The following is a 22,447-nucleotide window of genomic DNA, read 5'->3' as shown; positions in this document are numbered from 1 at the left end:
AAATCTGTTAAGATTATAAACCCAAACATTTTAAATGCAGTAGAGTGTACAGTGGTTCCTTGACTTTCGCGGGGGATACGTTCCAAGACTGCCCGCGAAAGTCAAATTTCCGCAAAGTAGAGATGCTCCCTCCCTCCCTTCCTTCCTTCCCCTCCCTCCTCCATTCCTGGTTTTACTCACCCCCAGAACCCGCAGGGGCAATGGGGCGGCAAGCTGGGGGCTTTGCTGCGCTCGCTGCCAGCATTTCCCATGGCGGCGGCGGCAGCACCGGTGCTCAGGGTCAGCACCGGTGTGCAGGGGAAGGGGAAGCTCAAGGCAAGAGGGATCCACGCCAGGACTTGAAGCTGGGATTCCAGGCTGGTCAGCTGGGAGGTCGGACGCTACCACTAAGGGAGATGGCTTAGGTGGGTGGGGGAAGAAGAGTCGGCGGGAGGCAGTAAGTGGCGGCGGCAGAAAAGAGGCAGCTGTGTCCTTTGGTGCTTGAGGTGACACTGAGGCTACCGGAGGGTTGTGACGGGCCCACCACAAGCCATCCCCACGATTAGCGCGTGGCCCCCTGACCCAACAATGCCCTCAGCTCCTCCCCCCTCAGGCGAGTTAGGTTGGTCTTGTCTGCCCGCAAGGCTCAGCTTAAAGTGGAGCGTACCAGCACTCCGAAAATTAAAATGGAGGAATCGGGAGGCTGGGGCAGAAGCAGAGCTTTTATTTAAAGAAGCAGGATGGCTGGGTTGGGGGAGGAGAGTTAAAATGCACAGGACTACATCGGGCGGCCGCACGAAAACCCATGGTGTTCAAAAAAACCACGGAGTATTTTTTCCATTAATATTTTTTGAAAACCCGTGGTATCGCCTTTCCGCAAAAGTCGGACCCGCAAAAGTCAAGGGACCACTGTAATAGCATAATATCAAAGTTTTGTCCCAGGAGATCTAGAATAAATCACAGTATTTAAGGAGTAGGAGATAGGACTTAATCAGAACATACTGATGTCAACTATTTAAAATATAAGAGATGGAACTGAAGATGTTGTACTGTTCAACTTTTACTTTGTTAATGCAACCAAAATTTCTTTTGGGAAAAATGTATTTGCATGAATTCTGGCAAGTGTACCTGAGTTGAAATAGTTTTGCTCATTTTGCTTCAATTACAGATGTTAAAGTTGCAATAGATACTGCATAAGATATTCTTTGTTTTCTCATTCCTTTCTCAATATTTTTATATTGGAGGAAATATGTAGATTCTACTACTATCCCTTATATTCGTTGTCCAGTCAACGAAGCAGTGGAAGTGATGTGCCGGTGTCTGGAGGCTGTTGGGGCCTGGATGGGTGTCAACAGACTCAAACTCAACCCGGATAAGACGGAATGGCTGTGGGTTTTGCCTCCCAAGGACAATTCCATCTGTCCTTCCATTACCCTGGGGGGGGGGATTATTGACCCCCTTGGAGAGGGTCCGCAACTTGGGCGTCCTCCTCGATCCACAGCTCACATTAGAGAACCATCTTTCAGCAGTGGCGAGGGGGGCGTTTGCCCAGGTTCGCCTGGTGCACCAGTTGCGGCCCTATCTGGACCGGGACTCACTGCTCACAGTCACTCATGCTCTCATCACCTCGAGGTTCGACTACTGTAATGCTCTCTACATGGGGCTACCTTTGAAAAATGTTCGGAAACTTCAGATCGAGCAGAATGCAGCTGCGAGAGCAGTCATGGGCTTACCTAGGTATGCCCATGTTTCACCATCACTCCGCAGTCTGCATTGGTTGCGGATCAACGTCCGGTCACAATTCAAAGTGTTGGTTATGACCTTTAAAGCCCTTAATTGCACTGGACCAGAATATCTCCGAGACTGCCTGCTGCCGCACGAATCCCAGCGACCGATTAGGTCCCACAGAGCGGGCCTTCTCCGGGTCCCGTCAACTGAACAATGTCGGTTGGCGGGCCCCAGGGGAAGAACCTTCTCTGTGGTGGCCCCGACCCTCTGGAACCAACTCCCCCCGGAGATTAGAACTGCCCCTACCCTCCTTGCCTTTCGTAAGCTCCTTAAGACCCACCTTTGTCGTCAGGCATGGGGGAACTGAGACATCTCCCCCGGGCATATACAATTTATGAATGGTATGTTTGTATGTATGTGTGTTTAGAAAATGGGGTCTTTTAAATATTTTTAAATAGTAATTTAGATTTGTTGTAAATTGTTTTCACTTTGTTGTGAGCCGCCCCGAGTCTGCGGAGAGGGGCTGCATACAAATCTAAATAATAAATAAATAAATAAATAAATAAACTAAAATATAGGCTCCAGAAGTAATCAAGCAACTCTATTGTTTTATGCAGCTCACAAAACTTTTATTTGATTTATTATGCTTAAGGTAGAGTAACTAGGGAAAAACGATCTTACTTCTGATTTTCTTCTTCCTCTGATTCCTCATGCTGGTCAAAGAGCTCCCATTTAGATGTTGTTACTGCTAGGATGACAATTATTATATTAAAATGTCAATATATAAACATTTTAAGAGAAATTTGTAGATATTCTAAATTCTTACATCCTAAACTTTTATTTATTGGCAATAACTCAGAGCATGAGTGATATCTGTGTACTATTTTATTAACATTAAACATAGAATGCTGAAAATATTTAATAATATCAACTAAGAAAATAACAGGACTTAAATAGGAGCTAACCTTGAGCTTCAAGCGCAGATTCGTCAACTGCTTCCCATTTTGAAGGGGCAACTTTAAATATTGGCTCATTCTTTTTAGATTCTTCAGATCCATCCACTATTGAATAAAAGAATTATGCAAAACATGATGTAATACAGCCCTAGGTATGCTCTATTTTTGAGCACTTCAATAAGAAAATCCAAACTTTATAAGTTTAATGTTTCCCAGAAAGGAAGAAGGAATCTATACACATACAGTGATACCTCATCTTACAAACGCCTCGTCATACAAACTTTTCGAGATACAAACCCGGGGTTTAAAATTTTTTTGCCTCTTCTTACAAACTATTTTCACCTTACAAACCCACCGCCGCCACTGGGATGCCCTGACTCCGGACTTCTGTTGTCAGCGAAGCACCCATTTTTGTGCTGCTGGGATTCCCCTGAGGCTCCCCTCCATGGGAAACCCTACCTCCGGACATCCGTGTTTTTGTGATGCTGCAGGGGAATCCCAGCAGGGGAATCCCAGCAGTGCAAAAATGGGCGCTTCGCTGGCAGGGGAAGTCCGGAGGTGGGGTTTCCCAGCGAAGGGAGCCTCAGTGAAATTGCAGCATCGCAAAAACACAGAGGTCTGTAGGTGGGGCTTTGAGGACTTTGGTGTTTTTGCGATGCTGCAATTTCACTGATGCTCCCTTCGCTGGGAAACCCCACCTCCGGACTTCCGTTGCCAGAGAAGCGCCCGTTTTTGCGATGCTGGGATTCCCCTGCAGCACCACAAAAACGCAGAAGTCTGGAGGTGGGGTTTCCCATGGAGGGGAGCCTCAGGGGAATCCCAGCAGCATGAGAACGGGTGCTTCGGCTGCCAAATGAGTGAATTTTGGGCTTGCACGCATTAATCGCTTTTCCATTGATTCCTATGGGAAACATTGTTTCATCTTACAAACTTTTCACCTTAAGGACCTCGTCCTGGAACCAATTAAGTTTGTAAGACAAGGTATCACTGTATTTAGTGAAAAGTATGCCCCAACATATTCAATAAAATTAACCTCCTGGTAAGTTGCACTTAAAGCTCTACAAGGAACTTTATCTTACCATTTAAAATTCTGAAAATTCAGGCATAATTCATCAAAGTATAGTAACTTCATATAAAAATATGTCAACTAAAAAGTCCATTAGTTCCATTTGCGCAGACAAATATTATAATCCCTAGAAAGGCCTGTATGTCAAATTTGAACATCCAAACCCACTCTGGATTTATTTGCAAAAACTGAAATGTTAATAAATCTAGGCAGATTTTAAAACATATACATTATTTTGCATTAGATCAATTTTCATCTGCTTTCAAAATTAATTCCGAATGAAAGATCTTTCTCCAGAGTAACTATGTTATTTACTATATTGATTTGTATTCCTTAAAATGTAGCCTACAATTATCTGCATTAAAATTGAATCTAGTAAATATTGTAATTAGAAAATATGTTTTTCATTTGCATATAATATAATTTTATAATAGGAAGTATACTTCTAACTACGTGGTAAATTAGAACGTTCCTTACAAGGTACTCCATCAAGATCATCATCAATTGATTTAATAGGGATTCCATCAAGATCATCGATTGGAGCAACATCAATAGGAATTCCATCCATATCTTCTAGTGGAGCACCATCCAGTTCTTCTTCAATGGGAGCTCCATCAAGATCATCAGGTACTTCCTGAGAATAAAACATGCACTGAAATAAATATAATCAAAGTATTTTCTCAAGTCCTTACTTCTTCATTTCATCACACTGGATTTTTCCCCCAGCTTGTGGCTTTAGTTCTAAATCCTTACATAGATCTGTTAATTTGGGCCAGTTCATATATAAAGCAATGTCTCATATACCAAACAGAAAAAAACCAATTTCTGTGCCTACACTTCAAAACCTCTGTGCTATAAACCCCAAATCCAAGCTCAAGAAAGAAATGAGTGAATTTTACAAGTAGATACGCATGAATATCTGAATAGACAGTGATGCTATAGATGCAGTGCAAGTGAGTACAACCTAGCACAGAATAATCTAATCCTCACTGTGCAAAGCTAGTTCATATTCATGTGGTTTTAAATTCTCAGAAATTAGTCTGATTACATTTTTTTCTTAAAGACACGCAAGATTAAATAGCAGATACTTTAAGTATCTGTGATTTACATCAGATAAACGTATTAGACCATCTCCTATATTTCAAATTTTGCAATATTTACAATATAAACAGCAACTAATAGATGTGTGGTAAGAGAAATGAAATCATTTTAAGCATCACATAGTATTTTGTATCTTCCACTGTAATTACAAAATGAAACAACTTTTAATTCAATCTTCAAACTATTCCTCTTTGTACCCATAAGAAACAGCAGGACTATAAGACTAAAAAAATCTTGGCTCTAACAACTCTTGAAGCAAGTTCTATATATTTAGGACAATGCTAAGACAATTGCCTATATAACACTGTCTTTTAAAGATCCTAATTTTTCCAACTGTGCCCATAATACAGAAGAGGTGAGAGGCTGATTTCAAACATTCAGATATTTTAGAATTCTCTCTCCCTCTCATATCCAAACACACACCTGAAAACTGATAAAGAGGCAATGCACGTGCTTCAGGTTCCAAGCAATTTCCAATACGTAACAGGTAAATGAGCTAGTTCAAAGGCAAAGGTATGGACAATGTTAACATTCATAAACAGAAAAATATGTGTTTATGCAACCTCAAATCAACGGGGAGTTTCAGTTGGGAACCGATAGAAGCCTTCATATTCTAGAGTCCTAGTACAAACCTCTGCCAAAACCTCTTCCTTACCTTTACCTTTAAGGTTTTCGTTTGCTTCCAGATCAATAGTATCAATAATGGTCTTATCGTATACTTACCTCTATTTCTTTTTCTTCAATAATATTTACAAGCCCCAAGAAAATATTCTGTAGTTTGATCAAAAATGGTTCTGGATAAATCGCCCAGTCTTCCCATGCTCTGAAGCATGTCATTACCCGTTGCTAAAAGTAGTAAACAATGCTAGTCATTTGTATTGAGAAGAACTTTTTAACAACAAATACAAGGCTACAAATTATTTAGCATGAGTCTTTACAGCATAGTCACTCCTGTCACTCCTGTTTTGATGAATTTGCTAATTTTGACTGGAAAACAATGATAAACCATGAGGTGCTGATTGTGCTATTTCTAGTTTCAATGTCCTTTTCAATAGAGTACATTTTTAAAAAGATGGTTAAATATAGCTTGGTCTAGAGAATACAGTAGAACCCCGACTTACGAGACTAATTGGTTCCGGAAGGAGGCTCGTAAGTCGGAACGCTCGTATGACGAAACATTGTTTCCCATAGGAAACAATGTAAAGTCAATTAATCCGTGCAACAAAAAAAAAAACCGCTGCCGCCGAACGCGGAAGTTAGCGTTCAGAGACAGCTGCGAAGCGGCGCGCGTGTTTTAAAACGTGGCAGCCGGCCTGGGGGGCTCGGGGGCTTCCCCCCGAGCCCCCCAGGCCGGCTGCCACGTTTTAAAACACGCACGCCGCTTCGCAGCTGTCTGCTGAAGCCGAACGCGGAAGTTAGCGTTCCGGCTTCAGCAGACAGCTGCGAAGCGGCGCGCGTGTTTTAAAAGGTTGCAGCCGGCCTGGGGGGCTTGCCAGCACCCCCCCGAGCCCCCCAGGCCGGCTGCAACCTTTTAAAACACGCGGGATACGAGCGTCAAGGAGCTGTCTCCTGAAGCCGAAAGCGGAAGTTAGCGTTCGGCTTCAGGAGACAGCTCCTTGGCGCTCGTATCCCGAATGTGAGCTCGGGAGGCGAACAAAAATGTCGCTCCCCTCCCAGCTCTTATCTCGAGTAGCTCGTAAGTAGAGCTGCTCGTATGTCGAGGTTCCACTGTACTTAATATCTTTCCTCTCACCTAATATGAAAGCATCAATTCAGACCACTGAAGTATTATATTTGTTTCTATATAAACTGCTTATTTAATATCAAAGCAAAACTAATTTAGAAAAATTGAAAATGGCAATAGCATTTAGACTTACATACCGCTTCATAATACTTTGCTTTTGTGGTATTCTCTAACTGCTTTACAAAATCAGCAACAATCTGGGTTCTCATTTTAACAACTTTGTAGGGATGGAAGGCTGAGTCAACCTTGACCTGATGAAAACCAAACTCCTGGCAGTGGACCGAGTTATTCGCAATGCTGTATTCTAAGTACTACGCCATCACAGCAAGCGATATTTGGTATAAAATAGATCCTCAGAATTAGAACTAAATTAAAACTTATTTTCTGGAGAAAGCCACTGTCTTTTCAAATCTGTTAAAAATTCTTATTCTTTATCTCAGAATTATTTCTCAAGCAGGTTATCATTTAACTTTCTAATATGGGAATGGCAGTCTACTTACAAATTTCTCTCAATGAGTGTTTGCCCTGGCATCAACAATATTAATGTTTTGGTTATTGGTGAAGGTAAGTTTCACCTAATATTTTAATGATGATACACAAATGCCTAGGTTTATTTTTCCACTTGTGTTATGTATTTGGTATTTATTGTATATGTAGGCCACACTGAATATATTTTATGTCCTCCTGGAAAATTTGTTAACTATATAAATACTGAGGCATTCTGCTCATGTCATGTCAACAATAACCATGCACATACCTTAAAGTTTTCAGACTGTAAATGGCCTTGTATTGCTCGGTAGGTAGCATTCAAATCAGAATATATCTGACATAGTTTTGTCTCAAAACTGAAAAGACAGTTTTCATATGTTAGTCATTTTATAGTATAAAGAAGTGCACTGTGAAAGTCAGCAAACCTAATGAAGAATTACATAAATATTTCCACAAGTTTCCACGCAAAGAGACTCTGAACACTGAATTGGAAAATGGTGCCAAATTTTGAGTGAGTTTTAAGACTGGGATGTAGTAGTCAGCTATGATGGATCTATTACTCGGAACCTGACAACAGTTGCTTTATAACTGTATTTCAATCCATCATTAAAAATATATTATATCCGCACATATACAGGTTAAAAAAAAGAATAGTAAAATATTACTCTTTAGCTATCTCTAGCTGCAAGTTACAGCCGAAAAATTAAACTGATCAAAAGAGAAAAATCAAGACATAAATGCTACTTTGGTCAAAATGCAATGCACACTCCCCCTCCCCCCCCCCCCCCCAAATGTGGCAATTCCTGCACATGTTAAGAGTTTAAAACTTTACACTTACAATTTTCTGTAATATGAAGCATTGGCAACTTTTGCAGAAGAATTGTACAGCACATCAGAAACTAAATATAATCTTGCAATCTATAAAGAAATAGAATTAAGTTAACTACTGCTAATTTAATCTGAATTAAAAGAGAAACATTTTACCCCATTAACAGGAGTATAAAACAAATCAAATACAGTGTATAACTTAGAAAAAATTATTTTCTAAAAAAATGTAATGCAGTACCAAGTGCTGTTGAAATATACCAAACTATCAGAATTTTTTTTAACCACTGGAAAAATTAAATAAAGTTAAAACTTTAAAAATGAGTATTTCCCCCCTAAAAAAGAAAAACAGACTGAAATTTTTGTTAGAATAGTATGATTGTGGCCATTAACATATTTTAACGTTGAATCAAGACACTATTGATTTAGTAAAAGATGTTAATTGTCCTTTCGCAGGCATGCCAATAAATGCCAATTCAATGTCAGTGAGAATTAAAATCACGTAGAGATCAAACATACCTTTTTAGGGAGTGGTGTTTTCAAGATGGATAATGATTCTGCAATACAGTCCACTATTTCTTCAGCAGCCTCAGCATTATTAAGACAGAAAACCATTGCATCTCCAATATCATTCTTACGCGGTGTTAACCCACGCAGGATTTCCTCTAATTTGTCCCTCTGTCTAAAATTTCAGTTTCAAATTTTTAGAACACTTAGCAACATCTTTTCCTTTATATTTATAAATGAGTTCTGTATATTATATTTCAGAATCGAAGTAACTAAAAACAATCTGGTATTAGATTGACTTTACTGAAACTAAGAACATATTCTTTCATCTTTAGCCAGCAACCAAAAATGTTGATTAAGGGATTATGAAATGTTGCTCCAACAACAAAACATACAATTAGATCTTCTTAAAATGGAATTTGAATATTGGGTATTACTAAATATGGGGGAAGTACTGTAGATGGTCTGTTTTAGGTCTAGAGAAAAATTAGGTACATTAGGCTCTTTAAAGATGCTTACTCCTCCTTAAGTGCACCCTTCTTGCTTGGCTCTTCCACAAATGCTTCAGGTTCCTGTTCTTCAGACATCCCATGGAGATATGGATTTAAAGGAGGCGGCCTCCAAAAGGAACCATTTTTAAACATGCGAAAGTCTTCAGTCCTCCATTTGGTTGGAGCATCACCCTAAGAAATAAGAACAAACGTTTTAAATAAGGTAAAACAAGTGCTGGATTTTCTAAGATCCCGTTCTTCTTTTTAAGCCCCCAGTCATCCAGCAAGCAGAGTTAATACAGTGATACCTCGTCTTACAAACGCCTCGTCATACAAACTTTTCGAGATACAAACCCGGGGTTAAAAAATTTTTTTGCCTCTTCTTACAAACTATTTTCACCTTACAAACCCACCACTGCTGCTGGGATGCCCCACCTCTGGACTTCTGTTGCCAGCAAAACACCCATTTTTGTGCTGCTGGGATTCCCCTGAGGCTCCCCTCCATGGGAAACCCCACCTCCGGACTTCCGTATTTTTGTGATTCTGCAGGGGAATCCCAGCAGTGCAAAAACGGGTGCTTCGCTGGCAACGGAAGTCCAGAGGTGGGATTTCCCAGTGAGGGGAGCCTCAGTAAAATCACACCATCACAAAAACACAGAGATCTGGAAGTGGGGTTTCGAGGACTTCGGTGTTTTTGCGATGCTGCGATTTCACTGATGCTCCCTTCGCTGGGAATCCCCACCTCCGGACTTCCATTGCCAATGAAGTGCTCATTTTTGTGATGCTGGTATTCCCCTGCTTGTATTCCCCTGCAGCATCGCAAAAACACAGAAATCCGGAGGTGGGGTTTCCCATGGAAGGAAGCCTCAGGGGAATCCCAGCAGCACAAAAATGGGCGCTTCGGCTGGCAAAAGGGGTGAATTTTGGGTTTGCACGCATTAATCGCTTTTCCATTGATTCCTATGGGAAACACTGTTTCGTCTTACAAACTTTTCACCTCAAGAACCTCATCCCGGAACCAATTAAGTTTGTAAGACAAGGTATCACTGTACTATTAAAATTGTTGTAAAAACATTTCCTACCTGTAGAATTGAATAAAGCTTCCATCTGTAGTACACATGAGCTGGAGTCTGATTCTCAAATAAAAACCTAAACAAAAAGCAGAGTAGAATCAAAATAAATAACTACAAAGAAAAATGAGACATCCTAAAAGTAAGGCAAAATATATTGTAAAGTTTCAAAATCAAAACAACAAATAAATACAATATTTTCTACATAACAAATTCAATTCAACAATTATATAATACATAAAACCAAATGGAACTAATGAAAATGTTAAATACCTGAACATTGGATTATTGATTTCTCTATTCATGATCATGGCTTCAAACATAGGTCCTTCACGTACCACAAATTCTATCATTCGATGTATTAATGCAAGCAAGTTCCTGCAACAACAACACAGTTAAAGGAAAATTGATTCAAACCTAACATTATACAAGCTATGTATCACCTAAGGCATTTATAAATGAAAAAAGATTATTTTTGTTGTATAGTTAAGAACATTGTTCCAAATTCTTAAATTATACAATTATTCTAACCTTACATCATCCAAAATAAATTTGGACAATGGCTTTGAATATTAACATGAGTATAAAGAAGTCCTACAACTCCTAGATCAGTGTTTCCCAACCTTGGCAACTTGAAGATATTTGGACTTCAACTCCCAGATATCTTCAAATTGCCAAAGTTGGGAAACACTGTCCTAGATTATGTTTTCAGTACAAGAACTCACTGGTTCTTTATTTTTACCTGAGACAACTGTATTATTCTGTATGCTTACAGCCTCTGGAGTGAAGTAATTCATAATTCTTATAAATATGAATACAACTCATAAGATTCAATAAAAGATAGCATATAAACTGTTTCTTTATAGAAATCAATATGATCAAAATTACATTTGTAACGTTTGGTAAGACTTTTTGTTTGAGTCCAGTAAAAAATTAAAAATGAAAATATTGGTTAAAAATCCTGTTGTTTGATTATGTATAAATGTAAGCAACAAAAATACAGAGTGGGTTAGGCTACAAATAGCCAAGGAATTCTGGTTTCTGCAATATTTTGACAGCTATATTGACAGCTTCTTAAATCATCTGAAACTCCTATAAGACTATGACATAAATGTATTTTTTAACAAATACAACATTAGGGAGTAAGTTTTCTCCAGAAACATTAAGAACGTATGAAAAGAAAGCTGTCATTGATGTTAAACTGACTCATAAAACTATAAATATATACTATACACTTATTATTATTTATTGAGTAAAGCTATACATTAGGGGGGGAAACCTACAATTCAATTTAGAAATTATTTGGGGATTTCTCAGTTTCAGGAAGTTGCTTGAATCCAAAGATAAGTTAACATTAAGGAGGTCACAGAAGGAAGATTTTCATTATCACTAAACTTCAAAAATTAGCTCTAGAACATCAAGGAGCTTTCTTCAACCATAGATTGTAAGGTGGAAAAACTCCTGGATAAGTAGAAATTGAACTAAAACCAGGTTGTTCAATTTCTCTTTCCACCAGCAATACATACATACATACATACACACATACATACGTACGTACCTACATATATACATACATACATCTCTTTTAAGAAAATCAAAAATGAAGAAGGTACTTTTCTCCTGTGAACTTCTTTAAGTTAATTTATTTTAGGAAGCAGTTGCATTAATCCCAATTTGGAGAACTACAAGTAGGAGATCCATATATAGTTAGCTACTTAGTATTATACTAGCATTTTTTTCTAAAAGGTAACTTTGGAGGCTACTTAGGTAGACTGTAGCTTATGCTTTTCAGAGTTAAAAATAAGTTCCTGAACTTGTACGAAAAATCTATGCCACATATGTCCTTGCACATCAAAAAGAGCTTATTTTGTTTAAAATAAGAACCAAAACCTTTTTTTCTTAACTAAGACATGCTACAAATGTATATAATCTAAAATGGTTTTTGATTAGAATCTTAAGATCTACCAATGATTGTAACATTTGAATTTTTAAACAGCTTTACGATAGCTCTAGAACTGAAAAATATAATGTGTATACTTTTGTTATTCTCTTTAGTTCCTAAGAAACATAGAGCTAACCTTTCAGGAGAGCATGAAAAACTTTAATATGGGAAACTGCTAACTGATTATTAAACTGTTTATTTACAAAATATAATAAAAAAGGAAAGAGTATGATATCTCTCTAACATTTGCTGTCCTTTTTATTTTTTTCTACTTTTTCTGTTTTGTTTTCTTATGTGTTGTTCTTTTCATTTGATATTGGTTGACTGATGTTTACTTTTTGTACTATATATTCTCTAATAAAAAATTAAAAAGAAAAAGGAAGAATATTGGTTCTCTGGCACATTTCAAAAGGATTTTGTAACTACTAAATGAAGTATAGTAGTTTATAAGCTTACGGTTTTGGAAACTTCAAGTGTTCATAAAATTTGACATCAAGAACCAGAAAAAAATGCACATTTGTTTTTAGCATATAATACAAACACAGAATGGAAAAAATCCTGTTTTAATTATTACTATGACTAACCTTATACAATTAAAAACTAAAATTAATTACTAAAAGTAGCCTTTAATGTGTTATCTTCTACTTATTTCTAAATTTCCAATCACCATCCTTCAAATTAATTCTCATAATATATAAAAAATTATCATTTTAGTCACTGCAGAAGTCTAAGAGGAATTATTTTATCACATGGAAATTGTATTTTAAAATGGCTCTACAAACTTAATTTCAGATTCTGAATTTTAAGTTTATAGTCCTTTATACTTCAAGGACTACTAATCTTACATATGATAAAGCTCTCCTTTCCTTCCAATGAGACATGAGAGACAATTCTTGTACTTGTATAAGTAAAAGAAAAAACATTTTAGTGGTAACATTCTTTTTGAAGTATGTTACTTGTCTATCAAAAGGAACAAGATGCAGAATTACTTTAGTTTCATCCTAACTCTCAAAATGTGTTATTTTATTTCTTTTTTAAATCTGATTGTCTTAACTGAAGATGCATTTTATCTTAATGTATTTTTACTTTTTTAAAGTTTTTTTAAAGTTTTCCTATTTTTACGGCAGGACATTTTGACAGAATGCAGTCTATAAATAATGCAAAGAAACACAATGAAAATAAGTAACATGAACAAATTCATGAATTCCAAAGGTAAATTTCTCTCTGCTTTTAAGACCACTAAATTTACAATCCTAAATAATGACACAGGAGAACTCAGTGGGCTTATCTCGCTCTCTTTACTACTTCCAAAACATATTGTCAATATGTTGAAACATCAAAACCATTTTAATTCAACAGTAAAATGAAACATCAATTTAACAGATTGAATGGGGGAGAATCAGTTGTTATTTACAATTAATTGTCTGTTAATTAGTATGTACATCATTCACATGATGTCATTACAGAAATCATTTTATTTCATTGGTGTAATGACCCTATTGCACAAATGATATAAAATGATTTAATACAACAGGAATTCTCATCCATTGCAACAGGTTTCATTTAAATAGGGGTTTCACAAATATATTTTTTGATATACAGATAAATATTTTCCATCGTTGGACTCTTAAAATGCTGCAGTGAGCAAAACTAGAACATTCCTTTTCTGAAACAGATTTTGTTTTCAATCCTAAACAACAACAAAAATATGGAAACATTTGCAAAGACATTCTTCTGGCTCTCGTAAGTCATATCATATAACTCTTCAGCACTGAAAATTGCTCTCCTCTTTAAAAAAAAGCATCACGGAAAAGATGCTTGCATTTCTGTCTTCAAAATGTATAGCCTGGTTACATTATGAATGTTCATGATAAAAAAACAACATAAAACTAAAGGATAATAGTTTGTAAAACATTAATTTGGCCAACAAAAAAAAGTCTTTCAGTTATAATAAAACCACATTAATTGGAGCTGATCGTACCAATGTCTGGTCAAAAACTGTATACTTTCCCAATCCATCCCATGATGTTTTCCTGGTCCCCCGCTGCCGCAGACAGTTCAGCTGGTGTTGTTCACCAAGGCCAATGTCAAAGAGAATTTGGAAATCTTTGGTGGTCGTTTATTTTAAACAAGGGTTTGTGTTGCTATGTTTCAGAACAGCTTTATGCTTGGCTGAGCAAGGATTTGCCTAATGCTGTACTCTTTTGGCCCTGAATTACATTAGAGTAAATTATATCCTGATTATGAAAATTATACCTGCCACACCTCTAATACTCTCACCACTTAATTTAGAGAAAAATAAAACAATTGTGAATTCCTATGCTAAAGCTTTCCAGAAGATTACAGAAAAGATTTGTCATCCAAACCTCAATCATACAAGTCAACCAATGAGCCAAAATCAAAACCATGATAACCCGTAACGAAGATGACGTTACGGTAATTCTGGATATAATTTAAATCTACTCGATATCCCCATGCTGATGCAATAAATGTATCCTTTTGATCATTAAACTAATAGGCAAGCCTAAAACCACTGATTGTTACTGACATCCAAGAGGCTATCTTTTCCCAACATGACTCCTTTATACAGTAGTACCTCTAGATACGAGCTGCTCCACATGCGAGTATTTCAAGTTACGAGCTGCGACGCGAGCAAAATTTCTGTTCGACACCCAAGCTCAAATTCGGGATATGAGCCGAGCGTCCACTAGGTGGCGCAAGAATTCCATTTTTTTTCCAGTTATCTCAGCGCGAAAAGCCAAATCTAAATGCATTTGTTCAAGATACGAGATGATCGACATACGAGGTCAGCTCTGGCACGAATTAAACTCGTATGTCGAGGTACCACTGTATTCTGCTTTATTGTGACTGACCACAGTAATATTATCCTGTATGCTGTCCAGACACAATGAAAGATACAATCTGAAACATTTTAAGGCATAAAGTTGAGAAAAACTGGTCTTGCTTTGTAGCCATCTACTAAAAAAATTCCGACTTCATTCCAATTAATCCTGCAACTGAACTGAAATACTAATAAAGGTCAGTTTAATACAGATAGTAAACCTTAACATTCTCACACTTACAAAGCAACCATTGCTCAGTCAAGACTAAACTTTTCCTCAACATCACAATTTATATAAAATTCCAAATGGGATAGTCGCTATATTTAGATCAGTAATAATAAAGAAAAACATGTACCTTTCTGTTGGGATAACCACTTTGACTATGGCTTGCGACAGAGTCTGTATATGAAGTCACATCAGATAATAAACATAGAATATGTGAGTATTGTTAACAAGTAACAAGCAAAAAAATACATATGCATTGAAAAATACTACACATCTATCACATGTTTGCAGGCAATCACTGCTGCAGTTATAGACTATGCAATTACATAGCAAATTATTGTGTGTGGTGAACTACAAAAAGTTCACAAATTGCAAAGGACATTCCAAATAGAATGTACATCAATGCACTGAATAGATACTATACTGGTAACAGCCCAAAGGTTTAGGCACAGATATCCATGTGTAGAGTAGGGCTTTTACTTTTCTCAATAGCAATTTCCCTTTTACTGCATTAATTGCTATTTTCAACATCTTCAGGTTGTGAAACAAGTTACACAGGCCGCATAGAAAAGCTATTTAAAAAAAATAAAAGCCTCAGTGTACATAGACAAACCCACCACATGCATATGAAGGGGCTTGCCAAATGAAGGCATAAACAGAAAGTGGAATCATATTTTCTATTTAGTAAATTAGCCCTATGCAAGCTAACATTTGGGGTGTTTCCGCCATGTTTATGTGATCAGGGTATGGTATTAAATACTCTAACTTTCCATCTCTTCCTTTCTGGAGACTGAGTTCTCCCAGCTTATATTGTTGGTTTTTACAGCTGTTTAAATCTTTTGAAAGCAGTGATTTGGAATATGTACAAATCACATCTTTTTGAATCATCAAAGAAGTGCGTGCACAGTCAGAAAAACAGAGAACTGCTTAAAAAACAGTTGCATGAGACTTGAAAAAATGTGTGGCACTTTGATGATTTGGTAAAAGGGACTTCATATAGCTTCCATGTGTTCCAAAGGAGCTATTTCAGCTGATCTGATAGCCCTACTGTTATCAATCAAAGTTAAGGATCGCAGGGAGAGTGGCAATAGTTGAAGCTAACCAAGGCTAGGAAGGGTTCAAACAGCCTGAGTGTTTTTCACAATTATTGTCACTGCCCAAGTAATGCTTAACTACGTTAAAACCAGCACTAAAATTTTGCAGTCCAAAATCAAAAACTTGCCAGAGAAAGGCAACAAGATTTTTTTTAAAAAAAATTATAAAAGGAAACAATCGGTAACTTATTTGTTATATTTGTACTGGCCATTAAGTTCTCAACCCTTTCAAATCTAAGAAACTTCATGAAAGTATTAAAACAATGTGATATCACTTGTGTTTAAGAGTTACTTACCATTTGTTTTGTTTTTTAAAAAGACCCTTTAACTATCCTGAGAGTTATTTTCAACAACTGATTTAATGTCTGAAATAGCTTTTTACATTGAAACATGTGAGCTCATCCTAATTAATCAATCTGGCTGAATTTAAATGTAGCCTTTTAAAAGATTAATTTAGAGACTGCAAATCTGGCAGCTAACAAAAGGGGGACAGAGGAGAAAAAAACCAGGGAGTGTGGACGGGGAAAACACATGGTGGCCAGATTTAAAAGTGCAATTAAAAACAAAGCCCAATTATGTAGCCCAAGCATGACAAGGGGATGAGCCTCCTTACACTAAGGCAGGGAACAATTAAGCAAAATCCTATCAGAGAGTTACAAATACTATCATACAGAAGATGTACGGCCCTGAGTAACTTTTTACCTTCTCAAAATCTTCTTTGTTTTTAGGCGGTGGCAACATTGGAGCATTAGGGTTCTTCAGTCTCTCTCTGGGCTGAGCATTAAATGGCAGACCCGAAGGAGGTGGTGGAAGGGTATGTTCCATCATTGAAGGAGGAATATATATAGGATGAGGAGGAATAGGAACAGCTTTGCCCCAGCCTAATTTCATTTCAAAAGACATGATCATCTTGCCTGGGGAAGAATTATAATGATTTAGAAACTGCATTATCAGTGTTTCAATAAAAATAGGTCCTCATACAGAAACTCACTGTTGTCTAACGTATATACCATGCAACAGAAATAAACTGCTTTAAATTCAGTCTTAGTTTTTAAAGATGTCTGACTAAGGATACTGTACAGTTAGTGCCCTAGTTATGACCAAAATTGAGCCCAAAATTTATGTTGCTAAGTGAAACATTTGTTAAATGGGTTTGCCCCATCTTACAAATTATCTTGCCAGAGGTTTTAAGTGAATCATTTCATTTGTTAAGTTAGTAACACAGTTAACCGAATCTTGATTTCCTCATTGACTTTGCTTGTCAGAAGGCTGCAAAAGTTGGTCACAAGACCCTGGGATACTGAAACCATCATAAATGTGAATGAATTGCCAAGCCTTTGAATTTTGATCATGTGACCATAGGGAGGCTGCAATGGTATTAAGTATGAAAAATGGTTATACGTCACTCTTTTCAGTGCTATTGTAACTTTGAACGAACACTAAATGAACTGTTGTAAGTCAAGAACTACTTGAGGTAATTAAATACTGAAATTTCCAAAGATCAGTTATAACATCAAGATATTTTATCTAATGTAAAGATGAACCTAGGACTTTGTTGACATGCACAGGATTGCATGATTGTAATAACTGGGTTTCAAATCATCCAAATATTATTATTATTAGAGTTAAATCTGTAGTAGGCATTTTCTGTTCTTCAAATTAGTAGAAATAAGAATAAGAAACTAAAAATGAAATAAATTCATCTGAAGGAAGAGCCCAGGTATATCATAAACATAGCAGGCAAGCTGATAAATCAATTCATTGGTACCTACTAATTTCTTAACTTCAAGATTCTTAAAAGGTAAGGAAAATCTTTAGTTAAGATTTTTTGTAACAAAGCATAGATAAATAAGTAAACCTTCCCCACACAATGATTTTCCCTGGACACCTTGCTTTCCTCAATGTTTCTCCTGATATCTTATGTAGGCAATTAATTTCAATTAATTTAGTACCATTTAAATTCTTTAATGCACGTTCAGCATCTCTCCTATTCATGAAGGCAACAAATCCACAATTCCTTTCTCTTGCTCTTTCTTCATCAGTCCTTGGCCACATAATTTTTACACTTGCCAAAGGCCCAAAACGTCCAAATTCTTGGCACAACATCTCTTCATTCATCTAGAAACAGAAAAAAGAATGAGGTATTTCTCAAAAGAAAGTGCCTCTCCTATATTCTGTAGGTACAACAGAAAAAAAATTAAAACAATTTTAATAGAATGGTGTGATTAAAAACATCACAAGATTCAGAAATACCCTAATGATTTGTTCTCACAGCAATAAAACATGGTTCATAATCCAATAGTGTTCAATAGTTTTGGAGTTGGAGTCACAATTGTGTTGGTTATGACCTTTAAAGCCCTTCATGGCATCGGACCAGAATATCTCCGAGACCGCCTCCTGCCGCACGAATCCCAGCGACCGATTAGGTCCCACAGAGTGGGCCTTCTCCGGGTCCCGTCAACTAAACAATGTCGGTTGGCGGGCCCCAGGGGAAGAGCCTTCTCTGTGGCGGCCCCGGCCCTCTGGAACCAACTCCCCCCGGAGATTAGAACTGCCCCTACTCTTCCTGCCTTCCGTAAACTCCTTAAAACCCACCTTTGCCGTCAGGCATGGGGGAACTGAAACATCTCCCCCTGGGCACGTTTAATTTATGCATGGTATGTCTGTGTGTGTGACTGTTAGCATATGGGTTTTTTTAAATATTTAAATATTTTAAATTTGTCTGATTGCTTATGATTTGTTTCTACATGTTGTGAGCCGCCCCGAGTCTTCGGAGAGGGGCGGCATACAAATCTAAGTAATAAATAAATAAATAAATAAATTCTTAGAAGCAATTGGAAAAACTTCCTACTTAGAAAACGGCAGCTATAATGTACAGGCCTGGTGTCTCCCTCTCTCTCTATCTCTCCCTTTCCCTCTCCCTCTCTCTCTCTCACACGCACACACCTGTAAAACGAATAAGCCCCATCAATATAACTATTCTCTATAATTCTGTAAGATAAATGTGCCTCTAGGCTCTGGAGAGATGTAAGGCATACTTTATATATTTCTGCAATACTGTAGCTAGTAAATAATTAAATTAAAACAGAGTTGATTCTGAAGTGGATGTGAGTATATGAGTACCAGATGGATCCAGAGATGGAATAGAGGCAAAACAAAAAAACATATGGTTAGTTAACAGTTAAAAGAATTAACTGTTCAAGTTAAGGGAGTAGGGAACAAAACCTCCTCCTCCACTGTGTAGTTTTCCTCAGGAGACAACTACTAAATGCTTTTTATATAAAGTTGTATTAGAGCACAAAGAGTAAGAAGAGTCTTGTGAGAGTATAAAGTTAAGTTGCGTATCTTTGAATTGATAAATGTAAAGAAAATTAATGTCTAGTCCATAGAAAGTAGGTTACAGATAGTCTGTAGGAATACTCGTTTATTTATCTATCTAATTCAATTTAAAAACTGCAGCCACAACATACATACTTTAGTAGATATAGCTGAAATGAGATCTTGACTAAAATCTTTATTCAACAGCTAATTCAAGTGATGATTTTTATATAAATTATCAAAATTGTTTTCACCAATATATAGATATAGCATTATGGGTAAACATGCATAATATTTGCATACTTATGCTATGAAAAATTATGTATAGTTCACAGCAATGAATGTTTTTTAAGTACTCTATTACCTGGGGATTAATGTTTCCAAGATACAAATTTGTTGTACTTGGATCTCCAACATCATGTGAACCTGGAGCATAATCATCCAGTACTGAAACAAAGAAAACAAGATGTAATTCAATGTATTCATTTTAAATTAACTAAGCAAATAATTAAGTTGTAAAGACTATATTACCACCTGAAGATCTATTTCTTCTTGAAGGTGCATCCACTAAAACAAAGATTGGATGTGTATTTAGTTTAAAGTTTTTGTAGAATTACAATATTGTAATACAACAATGATTACTTACTGGAACGGCGTTGTCCATCTGAATCTGACTGAGGTGGCTCAAAACGACTTAATCTACCTTTAGTTTTATGTCTTTCATCACGTTCTTCTTGAATTCTGTGAGAGATAGTTTATAAAACTAATAAGCAGCTTCGATTCTAATAGTAATAGTAATAATAATTATAATTATAATAATAAATCCAATAGATTTAACTTATTTTATCATTTGAAAACATCTATCCAAGTTTCGGGATTGACCACTTTAAAGAACTCTGAGTGGTCAATAACAGTCTTCAAGGACTAATAAGTCTATCCATTATTGTTGTGGTTGTTCTTGTTAATATACACAAAATTGTGAAATCACGGCTGACAGATGGCTTTGGCCTTTATATGCATCAAGTTCCTCCCAAGAACCTAAGATGTTGTAATGCATCGATATAGCATATGTGCAGATTCAAGCAGTGTGGCTTTTGTAATTGACAGATAGAAATATTGTTCAGATTTTTTAAGTGCCACTCAAGGTTTTTTGGCATGGCACCCAGTGTGCCAATAACCACTGGGACCACCAGGACCAGTTTATCCCATAATATTTCAGATCCTGATACTTTGTGATCTTCTACAATTCATCTTCTATTATGTAATCCTCAAATAATCCCACACCAATGATACACAATTTCTTCTTTATTATTATTCCCATTACTGTTAGTCAAAATAGTATTTATTAAATTATTTTCATGTAATAAATGTTTGGTGATTGATGAACAATCTGAAACTTCATAAAAGTGCTGATGACCTGAAGAGTTTGAGGATCCAGATTTAGGCCATGGGTAAAGATCTCTCAAAGAAACCAAATATTACTACTCACTATAAAAACTTCCTTTCAATTTGAGATACCCATTACGAATTATGTATCCCTTTACTGCTTGGCATTATATTATAACTTGAATATAACTTGAATTATATTATAACTTAGATGAAAGTATTGCTGTCTTACCCAATCTGACAGCTCAGCTTGACGCAGAAAAATAGTTTGCATGGTTAGACAGTTGTAAAAATAGAAAATACACTTTTGAAAATAACCCTAAGATGGTAAAAATTGAAAATGTTACCAGGTACCCACTAAAAATACAATACTGTGTAAAGTTTTATTTTAATTGCCCAGGAATTAAAACTCATAAATCAAAGTGATTCAGATCTATATCCAGTGAGTGGGTGTAGAATTATTTATTCCAAGGAGCTTAGATGGAAGCATCATTTTAAAAATGGGGTGGGGAGTATAGCACAGAAAGAAATGATGAGAAGAAATTACCAAGGCTGATAAAAAAATATTATTAAAGTCTGGATGATACTCTCTCTTGTGAAGAGACAGAGAGAGAGTCTAGATCAGTAATGGTGAACTTTTTTGGCACTGAGTGCTGAAACAGGAACATGCTACTAGATCATTGTACATTCAGCATAAAGTTTTGAAAAAGAGCCTGCAAGTGTAGTCTATTGAACACAGGGCAATGCAAACAACTTCAGTTATTTTTCATGAGGAATCCAGGAATTAAGAGTGAGATTCCTCCAAGAAATATTAGAAAATGCTTAAGCTTGTGTCTGGGGTTTGAAAAGTCTGGTATCTTATTCCCATAAGGAGAATTATATGAACTAGAGGGAGAAAATTGCCAGTCTTCTCCAAATGATTCTTAATTACTTTTCAAGCGATTAAAGTTCTCCTGAAATAATAATTATTTTATTTTCTGCATAGAGCCAAGTGAGAAAAAAGTGAAATTCACAACGAGGGACTTGTTAAGAAAAAAATATTTTGGAAAATTCTTCTTGTATATGGAGATTTGGAAAATTAGTAAAATGTCAAAACTTCTTTGGAGATCACAGAAAGTTCTATCAGGGCTAGAAAGATTGTTGCAGCTGATCTTTTAATAATCAAGTAGAGGTGGTTTGAGCAACCTCTTATCATATTGCTGTCTAATTATTCAAATTTTTTGGTTTTCTATAAGTGATTTGCCCTTTAATTCCATTGCCCATTGCTGATGCAAAAAGAACTTTAAAAAACCTTGCTTCTTATTTAAGACAAGGTAAATGAGTTGTTTTTCACTCCCAAAATCTAGGAATATATTACAAAATAAATCATTTACGTACACCAAAAAAAATTTACTTTTGAAACTATTTTGATTACACCCCATTTATTTTAATCTATAAATAAAATACTCACTGTTTTAGTTCTTCTTTAAAAAGCTCCAAATTGCTCTTTTTCTTTTCTTTTTCCCCCTTCTTCAAAGGCTGAAACAATTTGAAGACCATTTAATTATGCACATGATTGCTATTTTAAAAATTCTATCAATATAAATATTTAAATGGATATTTTGAAAATCCATTCTGAAAAAAAGGGGTAAGAAAACTTACACATAAAAGTAATAGTTAAAACTGTATTATTAAGCTTATACT

General features: G+C 36.3%; 1 protein-coding gene across 5 annotated transcripts in view; it reads right to left on the bottom strand.

The window, feature by feature from the left end:
- The window catches only part of U2SURP (U2 snRNP associated SURP domain containing), a 71,427-nt gene that overhangs the window by 11,433 nt on the left and 37,547 nt on the right, over nucleotides 1-22,447 (bottom strand). For 2 of the 5 annotated variants that reach the window (XM_070753360.1, XM_070753362.1), the window contains exons 6-22: nucleotides 22,215-22,282; nucleotides 20,025-20,119; nucleotides 19,913-19,945; nucleotides 19,743-19,825; nucleotides 18,013-18,178; nucleotides 16,763-16,974; nucleotides 15,097-15,140; nucleotides 10,230-10,334; nucleotides 9,969-10,035; nucleotides 8,915-9,078; nucleotides 8,408-8,570; nucleotides 7,902-7,981; nucleotides 7,332-7,419; nucleotides 5,554-5,676; nucleotides 4,207-4,363; nucleotides 2,673-2,768; nucleotides 2,389-2,455 (exon numbers count right to left, since the gene is read on the bottom strand). In XM_070753360.1, coding sequence (XP_070609461.1) covers nucleotides 2,389-2,455; nucleotides 2,673-2,768; nucleotides 4,207-4,363; nucleotides 5,554-5,676; nucleotides 7,332-7,419; nucleotides 7,902-7,981; nucleotides 8,408-8,570; nucleotides 8,915-9,078; nucleotides 9,969-10,035; nucleotides 10,230-10,334; nucleotides 15,097-15,140; nucleotides 16,763-16,974; nucleotides 18,013-18,178; nucleotides 19,743-19,825; nucleotides 19,913-19,945; nucleotides 20,025-20,119; nucleotides 22,215-22,282 — 1,811 coding nt within the window. The remainder of the gene's footprint in view (nucleotides 1-2,388; nucleotides 2,456-2,672; nucleotides 2,769-4,206; nucleotides 4,364-5,553; nucleotides 5,677-7,331; nucleotides 7,420-7,901; nucleotides 7,982-8,407; nucleotides 8,571-8,914; nucleotides 9,079-9,968; nucleotides 10,036-10,229; nucleotides 10,335-15,096; nucleotides 15,141-16,762; nucleotides 16,975-18,012; nucleotides 18,179-19,742; nucleotides 19,826-19,912; nucleotides 19,946-20,024; nucleotides 20,120-22,214; nucleotides 22,283-22,447) is intronic. The other 3 variants (XM_070753361.1, XM_070753363.1, XM_070753364.1) reach the window with 2 other exon arrangements.

This window comes from Erythrolamprus reginae, chromosome 5, assembly GCF_031021105.1.
Source record: "Erythrolamprus reginae isolate rEryReg1 chromosome 5, rEryReg1.hap1, whole genome shotgun sequence".
Classification (NCBI taxonomy): Eukaryota; Metazoa; Chordata; class Lepidosauria; order Squamata; family Dipsadidae; genus Erythrolamprus; species Erythrolamprus reginae.
This window is presented reverse-complemented; position numbering and strand designations above follow the sequence as displayed.